The following is a 9,400-nucleotide window of genomic DNA, read 5'->3' on the forward strand; positions in this document are numbered from 1 at the left end:
CTAGCAATGCTTGCTGCCTATTGTATTCTAGAGGCCTTGATGGTGTCTTAGTTCAAGTCATGAAATTTAGGATCACTGTTCTGTAATCCATTTGTCTGTGTTCTTGTCCCCTTCCCCATCTGCCCCCCAATTCCTTGACTGAGTTCTTTCTTTCAGAACCCTACCTAGGTATCCTTGGAGAAACAACGGATTTTTCCTGGGCTCTAGGCTCACTTCTCTTTAGCTCTCAGTTTGTCAGCCCTGTGAAATAGCAGTCTCCCTAATGTGCTTCTGGGGTCCACAAAATAAACTCAATTACCCTTAAGCAATGTCCCCTCAACTGTGCCCTTCATTGCTCAGAAGAGCTCCTGGGTTCTATTTCCTTTCCAGATTTGCTGTTTCTCTTTTCTTTCTATCTTCTTTCTAAGCTCTTCTTTCCAGACCTTTCTCTGGGGACCAATGTTCACTAGTCTTCTCTTCATAAACCATTAAAATTCCCTTAGCTTTTTAGGTAGCATCATGTAAAGTTGAACTGAATCTGAAGACAAGGCACCTGAGTGCCAAAGCTGTCTCTATTATTTACTGCTTAAATGACTCTGGGAAAATCACTTCATTTCTGTGAATCTTCATTTTCTTCTCTATGAAATGTGCAGAAATGTGTGTTCCCATAAAGCTCTAAATCCTACCACTGCTGATGTCCATGCCTCGGTTTCATCATGCAACTACTGCCCCCTGCCCCCCTCCAATTAAGGAGTTTATACATTTTGTTGTTGCTTCTTAAGAAACTACAATTTATACAATCTTATGCTAGAGACAGTCACCTGGGCTGGAAAGAAAAGTGGCACTATGGTCCTTTTAAATTCCACATTTAAATATTATATTAACATTTTATCACATCTATGTCATCCCTCTACCTTGGGCCATATAGACTCTTAAGACCAGGAAGACCCTTATCATCAAACCTCAACCCCCAGGGAGATAAAGACCTTGAGAAACCCCTTAAGATGAGGAGATTCATCCAAGAAATTTTCCCATTCTTTAACCAGTCATTTTGTTGCCAAACTTAGGAGAAAGGAGGGTGTCAAGGTTTTATGCAAAGGAAAACTTAAGGGAAAAAAATAGAAAAAGATCATATTTTCCACTACCTGCATTTCAATATAGCGAGGATCAGACTTCTTTCTTTTTAGGTCTTCCTTGAGTTGCTGGTCTAAATCCACATCTGGCTCATTCTCTTGCAGGAGATATTCAGAATCTCTATCTACAAATGACTTTCCCATGTCAGCCAATTTCTTCCCTCGATCTATGAATTTCTTTTCTTGGTCCAAAGTTTTCTTTTCTTTTTCCAAAAATTTATTTTCTGAAGTTGGTTTGTTCTGGACAGGAACTTCGGCACCATATCTATTTTAAGATTAAATGCAAAGACTTGATTCAATGAGTCATTCAAACTTTTGGAAGATAAAATAACTAGAATTTTTTTTACAAAACTGAATGAAATTGAAACATATACTTTCACAATATCAAACTCAAAAGCAAGGAAATATTTGAGTTGTTTTGACCATCAAATGAGTTATTTTTGTCAGCAATGCTGATAGCCTTTTGTCTCTTCTCTATCCAATCTACAAAGAATAGTAAAGTCCTCTTTAAAATTAACTACTGTATTTTTAAGTTGTCTTGATTGACGCATTTATTGTAGAACATTGACAAAATCTGAAGAGAATGAAATTGGAATTATTGGATGTATTGGAATTATGGATGTATATTCTCTGTGGTTTGTGAAAACAAAGTCAAAAGTAACTCACTATGTTACCCTCTCTTTCTCATATCCCCCCACCACACACACACAATAAAATATTGTATTCCTAAAACTTAAGTAAACTTTTCCTCTAAATATCATGCCCTTAGAACAAGCCTTAAAAGGCCTTATGACTCTTCAAAGAACACTCCACCAAAAAAATGCTAAAATGAAATGACTTGTTAAAAAGAATTTTTAAAGTATAGCTCTTTTTCTTAAATTAAAAAAAATTTGTCACCTGATATGGTCCCTGACCTATGCAAGAAAAACCATATAATGTCAAGAATTAGTCTGAAAGAAAAAGGAATTTTTGCCTTCACTAAACCATACTGTAGAATGATGAAGAATAGTACTTATAAATTGGAATTCTTATCAGGCCATTGCTACTAAAGATCTATTGCTTTCTACCCATTTTTCAAAAGTATATTTATTTACCCATGATCCTCAGGAGAAAACCAGGATATTTGTGGCTGAGAATCTTTGTCATTCTTAGTTTGAACAGAATTCAGCAGTTGCACAATTTGTTCTTCTCGACGTTCATCCATACGCACTACAGCTCTCTTAAGTCATAGGAGAAAAAAAGTTTGTCACCAACACTTGCAAATCAAATTAATTTCAATCATTAATAAAAGACATTCATTTCTCTTAAAATTGTAGTTAAGAATTAATATGATACAACCCCCAAACCTGAAACCCCTTTCCCCTCTCATTTTCTAGATTTCTTTTTTTCCCTTTCTTGAGATTTTCACAGATTTCAACAATTAAGTCAACTAATAAGAGTTGTTTTATTTTTCCGATTAAAAACAAAGAATTTTGCTACTCTCCACTACTCCCCCAAGCGTATGGAAAAGGTTGCCCAAGTATATTGTCCCAAGGCTGGTGTCAAAAATATTAATCAATGGACAAGTTAAAAAGGAAACTAGAATTAGGAGGGAAGATCTTTACTGTCAGTGAATAGAAAAGTTCATTTGCTTCCCTCCATCTTAGGAAATCACAACAATCCAAAGGTGGTAGAAATCATAGAAAAGAATTTCTGATTAAGAAATTATATCTGACTATGGAAACTCTTTGGTGACACTCCTGTGTGAATACAAGAATAATTGGAAAAATAGAAGAAATGAGACTAGCCACAAGGGGAGCTTCAAGGAGGGCAAACAAGAATGGTCCATACAGGCAGAAATGTCTTGATTGAGAAACACCACTAGATCCAGCAGGCACAAAAAGAGATTGAAATTCAGGAGCCACAACTTAAAAAGGTGACAACAAGGTGGACAGAGTAGTTAGGATTACACATAAAGATGGTGTGAAAAGTCTGAAAGTGAAAAGAAAGACAAAAATAAAACTGTTGCTTATAGAAATGAAAGTTAAATATCATATCATCCCTCACTGAAGCTTTTCCCTGCTCCTCATAGTCATTTACTCTTAGCCCAAAGTATTTTCTCTCTCTCTTTTGATCTCTCATGGTACATTATAAACCTCAGGGTCCCACAGTAAGAATGCAATTGTTAAAGTACAGCCAGGAAGGTGCAGGGCCTTCAGTCCATGTCATGAGTTATCCATTGAAGGAATTGGCATGTTTAGCCTGAAGAAGAAAAGACTTAGGGGGAACATAATAGGTATTTGCAAATATTCAAAGAACTATCCCATGAATGATGGATTAGATTTGTTCTGTTTGACCCAAGAAGGCAGAACTGGAAACAAAATATGGAAGCTACAAAGATGTCAATAAAAATTTCCTTACATCAAGAGCAATTCAAAAGTAAATGGGATTGGGGCAGCTGGGTAGCTCAATGGATTGAGCCAGGCCTAGAGATGGGAGGTCCTAGGTTCAAATTTAGCCTCAGACACTTCCCAATTGTGTGACCCTGGGCAAGTCACTTAACCCCCATTGCCTTGCCCGTATTACCACTCTTCTGCTTTGGAACCAATACACAGTATTGATTCCAAGATGGAAGGTAAGGGTTTAAAAAAAAAAGTAAATGAGGGCAGCAAAGTAGCTCAGTGAGTAGAGAGCCAGGCCTGGAAACTAGAGGTCCTGGGTTAAAATCTGGCCTTAGATACTTCTTGGCTGTATGATCCTGGGCAAATCACTCAAATCCCAATGCCTGGCCCTTACTGCTCTTCTGCCTTGGACCCAAAATTTATTAATTCTAAGAGAAGGTAAGAGTTAAAAAAAAAGTGAATGGGATGTCTAGAAAGGTGGTGGATCTCCTTGCCTGAAGGTCTTTAAACACATGTTGGAAAATTACTTGTCAATTATTATTGTCATTACCTTGGTGTATGGTTTACACAGTGTGATAGTACCAGTATCTACCAGAGTTCTTCTTTTCTACTTCACATATCCCATCTCTCACCCTACAGATTAGTTTTTGTTTTTGTTAAACAATCTTTTGTTACTGAAAGATAGCAAATCAAAAGCTTGATTGGTTCAGGAATAGGGCACCTCCCCTTCTGGCAAGCTTCTTGGTTTACTGACATGTTTGTCACCAAAGAGCACAAACAAGTCCATCCATATGGAGTCAGGTTCCTCAGACTTGACTCAATATTACACATAAACCACCACATTCTGTCCTTTTAGCCAGAGTCGGAAAGAAGAGGTACAACTTTACCATGATAAGTGCAACTGTATCCTTATTGACTATCTTTTCTGTTAGGGCTAAATAAACCTCCAATTAACTCTTCAATGTCCTCTGAGTGCCTCATTCTACCCAACTATCTACCTCAACAGAATTCCTATTCTCCAAATTCTAAAGAATTTAGAGTTAGAATAAGGAGTCTTTAACCCAAAACTCATCAGCTGTCAGAGTATGGGAAAGTCATTACCTGTGAGCTTTAGTTTCCTCATTTGTAAAATGGTGATAATTATATTGTACAGAACTATTTGCTCCCAGCATTGACATAAGGAAGCACTGAAAACCCTTTGGGTGCTAAGTACTATGCACTTTTGGATTTGAAATGAAAGTTGGGCACAAAATATTGATTCTTTTCTTCCCTAGCAGAAAGTTCTTGAAGAACTTAGGTTTCTTGTTCATTTTTGCAACATCCCCTTCCAGCCACTAATTCTTATGGAAAATGAACATTCGTAGACTATAGGTTTAATTGTATAATGAAAGTATTCCAGGTAAAACTTCACTCAGAATGTGGGGGAATTATAAAAGCTTTTTAGTTAATAATTCTTTTACAGTCATTGAAAGGTTCAATGGAGTTAACACAAATGAATCACAATAAAGTAAAATTCCAATCTATCTGAGAGAATGAATCATTCTGAATAGCTGAAGGTTTAATGCTTTAAGCACAATGTAAAAAAAAAAATCAACAATTTGATTTGAAGGCACTCCTAAAATGCATTCCATGTCAGTCTTTCTGATTACCTGGTTCATAATTATTAATATCAACTACTGCAAAATGCAGTTAGTGAGGTTTCCAAGAAGTATTGAGATGTTTAAGATTGCTTACCCCTAAACTAGATGGTCCCAGACTAGTTCATTTTTTAAAATATATTTTGCCTCCTCCCTTGGTATCAACTGTTGTTCTTATTGTTACTCCTGAGAACTGTCACATAAACAAATACATACACACATGTGAATGTACATGCACCTTTAGATTTGTTTTTAACCCATTTTGGACTAGGAAATTCTTCAATCAAGTTTATAAATAGTTCTAATAAGTCCTGAAGAGTTGTCCTGGGAGTAAAATGTTTAGGATGGAGTGTGTGCCATCCAGCTGTCTGCTCAGACATTTTGCTTGTCTACCTAGTTCTTCTTGGACATGTTCTAGATTGATAGGGTTGCCAGAGGCTATGTATATTTTAGTTAGATCCTACATTGATAATGCCACAGTACTCCTTTATAAAACTACCGGAAAAACATGAAATAGAAAAATTATCTAGGCGGGTATGGTCATAGCTGCAATCCCTGCCATATGAGGCTGGTGGGTAACTTGAATTCCAGGTTCTGAGATGCAGAAAGGTGCCCACACTGAGGCCAGCACTATCATAAGGAGCCCTGGAAGGCCTGGATCTGAGTGAGATGATGACTAGATATAGACATCTGGGAGTCAGAAGTAGAAATGATGATTAAATCCATGAACTGGTAAGGTCACCAAGCGTGACCCAAGAACACAACCAAAGGTAAATCCCAGGACAAAAACCTAAAGGGTACAGCCACAGCTGAAGTGAACACTGTAGATGATCTGTCAAAGGAGACTGAGGAGGAAGAGAAGGAGGAGGTGGTGAGGCAGGATCTTTTGAAAACAAAAGCTAGACAAAACCCGTGAGATTTTTATAATTATCTTTGATCTTCAGGAACCTATTCATCCACATAATGAGTATTATTAAGTCCCTACTGTGTGCTAAGTAAATCTTTTTCTATGAAGTTCTTTCAAACACAGGACCACCAATATCGAGCTTCTCTCCTGTCTCAATTCTAGCCTCCACTTGCTCAGCTGCCAAAGTGAATTTCTTAATGGGCAGGTCTAACCATCTTGCTCAGCTATTCAAGCGTCTCCACATTAACACTATCAAGACAAAATATTAGAAATCCTCTGATTGGCATTTAAAGTCCCTCACAACCTGGGCTCTTCTAATCCTATCTTTTTGGTGCCCTTATGCTTTATTATTCCCTTCCAGGTAGGATTTGCCATTTCTTCTTCAGCTCATTTTACAGATGAGAAATGGAAAGCCAACAGGGTTAAGTGACCTGTCCAGTGAATGAGGCAAGATTTTAATTCAGGAAGATCAGTCTTCTTAGCTCCCAGCCCACTCTGCCACCTTGCTGCCCATACCTCCTCACCTCTACCTCTTAGCTTAATTGGCTTCTGTGAAAGACTCAGCTGAAATCCCAAGTCCTTTAGGAGGTGCAATCCCCACCCTCCACCTCAATACAAAGACAGATGTAAGGGAGAAATGGTGAAAAACATTAGAAGGTATGCAGTCAACAAAGATTTCTTAGGTGCTTTCTCTGGGCCAAACACAGAGATAAATGTAGAGGAACAAAAGAAAGACAAAACCCCTGGGTATATGCTAAAGTGGTAGAAGGCAATCTCAAATGAGAAGACAGTAGCAGTTGGCAACAGAAGAAAAAAGTTCCTGTAGAGGGTAAGACTTGGGTTCACTCTAGAAGGAAAACCAGGGAAATGAAGAGGGAGAGGTAAGGAGAATTCTAGACAAAGAAGAGAAAGGCCAGCCCAGATAAAGATGGAGAAAATATCACAAAGATATTCTTCCAGAATAGGAAGATGAGGGCAACAGATGTGGCTCAGGAGATTGACAGCAGGATTGACAGTGTCCTGGATTCAAATCTGGTCCCAGACCCTGAGCAAGTAACTTAACTCTCAGTACCTAGCCCTACTGCTATTCTGTCTTGAAACTTTTGATATAAATAAAAACAGATCCAACCTGACCTACTTAAACATGGTTGGGGGGAGGGAGGGAAGAATCCAAAGTGGAACAAATCCTCAACATGGTCTATCACCAATGCTCATAGAAGACTTCATTCATTCAGTGCATCAGCACAGGAAGTCACAACAGCCAAGTCACCTGTGCCAGGAAAAGATAGATCCCTTTGCAATGGAAACCCGTGCCTGGCTGGAAGAAGAGCCTGGTGGGAAAATATAAAAGTGTCCCTTCAAAGAACAGTGGGAAGAAATGGAGGAAACAAAAAGTTTGCAGAAAGCTTGGTTTAAGACTCCAGCTAAATCACCCCATTTCAGGATGGAATTGAAAGCAGAAACAACAGACTAAAAAGAGAAACGCTATGATGACTCTCTAAATATTGATCAAACAGTAAGACTGCTGCACTCAGATCTGCTGTATCAGTCACAGATTTAGTGCCCAATGGAGCAGAAATGGCATCCCAGAAACTGGGTAGAGAGCAAGGATGTGCCCAAACTTTGGGGCTGCAAGGACAATGGCCTGGGGTTGGGCAGAGAGGGGAGATGAAACCAGGATGGACAGTGGGAGTCCTTATCCACTGGGGTTTTCCTTTAGAAAAGGAGGGTGCAGTCTGGACAAGGCCTGGATGGAGAGGGAATCCCTGACATGGACCTGACCAAGGTAGCCATTCTTCCTGGGGAGGCCCAAAGGGAAGGGGGTATATGTTTACACAGGGACCCAACATTCGTTTGACCAATGTAGAGCACCCTGATGGTGAGTCTGGGTGGCTGGGGTATAGACACTCCTCCTAGGGAAGCCAAGAGCAGAGAAGGCTGGGATGGAGGGAAAGTAGGGTGTATATATACCCAGCCCTGACACTGACTTGATAAATGTCAGACACCTCACCTGGGGAGGCCAGGATGGAGATGGTCTGGGTGGCCTTAAGCGTTGTCTACGCTGGGGCCTCAACATTCACCTGACTACAGTGTATACATCTCTCTCGGGGAGATCAGAGGCAGAGATGGCCCGAAACAACAGGAGCAAAGAGGAGGGTGTCTACACTGGACCCCAACATTAGCCTGATCAGTATAGACATCCCTCACGGGTGGACTGGGAGGCTGGAGTGGAGAAGGCTTGGGATGAGGAGTCTACACTGGGGCCTGATATTGCCCTGACAGGCTACGTAGGGAATAGATCAGGAGAGCGTAAGAGATGTCTACATCCGGCCGCACGCTGCCCTGACAGACTGCGGGGCATAAAAGGCCAGGATGGACAAGGCCCAAAGAGGGGTGGCTACACCAGCTAGACACTGCCTCCAGGACCAGGCCTCGGGAGTGTATGCCCCTGGCCGGGCCTCAGAGGCCACGGCTCTCACCTCCTGGCGCTCGGCATCCTTGCTCTTCTGTCCCTGCTTCCTCGCGTACCACAGGCCGATGTCGCGGCCCTTGAGGTGCCCGGGATGCCGGCCCCGGCCCCCGCCGCTGCCTCCGCCTCCGCCGCCCCGGCCTCCGCCCCCGCCGCGGTTCCCCCCGTACCCGCCGCCGCCCGAGCCGCGGGGCCCGGCGCTGTCGCGGCCCCAGTTCTGACGGTGCTCGTAGCTCATCGTCCCCACAGAAAAGAGTACCACAGGCAGGGACCGGCAACGGCTACAAATGGCGACGGGGCCCGGAAGCAGGTCTCGCGTGCACTTCCGTTCCGCTTCCGGCGCCCAGCGCGAGGAGAGCCGCGACGTCGCGTCACAAGAAGCGGTCTCCGGTGACACAACAGCCGCGACGAGGGGAGGGAGGGGGCGGGGCTTAGGCGAGGGCTTCTACGCCTGCGCAGCTCAGGGAGAACTGCTGCTGCATCTTGTCTTGTCCCAGGACGACTTACTGATTTTGGTAGTTCGAATGCACCTTCGGGATGGCTGACGGCCGCGAATATTCACTCAGCTCCCCATTTTTTGTACCCTGGACCCTATGGCACCATTGTGGTGAATGCATAAAATGAAGAAATTATGGGGGGCATCTATGTGGCTCAGGGGATTGCGAGCCAGACCTGGGTTCCTGGGTTCAAATTTGGCCCCAGACACTTGCGGGCTGCAAGTCATTTATCCTCCATTTCCTAGCCCTTACAGCTCTTTTGCCTTGAAACCAATACACATTACTGATTCTAAGATGAAAGGTAAGGAATTGAAATAAATTATGTGGAAATACAGACATGTCCCTCCTTCTACCTAAGTTCACAGAAACACAGAATGAGGGTCCTGGAACCCAAGA

At 41.9% G+C, this 9,400-nt stretch overlaps 1 protein-coding gene across 2 annotated transcripts in view; it reads right to left on the bottom strand.

Annotated features, from left to right (window-relative positions):
* The window catches only part of DHX36 (DEAH-box helicase 36), a 50,844-nt gene extending 41,992 nt beyond the window's left edge, over window positions 1-8,852 (bottom strand). Inside the window, exons 1-3 of one of the 2 annotated variants that reach the window (XM_007502346.3) lie at window positions 8,518-8,852; window positions 2,207-2,331; window positions 1,125-1,377 (exon numbers count right to left, since the gene is read on the bottom strand). In XM_007502346.3, coding sequence (XP_007502408.2) covers window positions 1,125-1,377; window positions 2,207-2,331; window positions 8,518-8,745 — 606 coding nt within the window. In that variant the 5' untranslated portion in view covers window positions 8,746-8,852. The remainder of the gene's footprint in view (window positions 1-1,124; window positions 1,378-2,206; window positions 2,332-8,517) is intronic. The other variant, XM_007502347.3, reaches the window with a different exon arrangement.
* Window positions 8,853-9,400: the final 548 nt, after the last annotated feature.

This window comes from Monodelphis domestica, chromosome 8, assembly GCF_027887165.1.
Source record: "Monodelphis domestica isolate mMonDom1 chromosome 8, mMonDom1.pri, whole genome shotgun sequence".
In the NCBI taxonomy this organism is placed as follows: domain Eukaryota; kingdom Metazoa; phylum Chordata; class Mammalia; order Didelphimorphia; family Didelphidae; genus Monodelphis; species Monodelphis domestica.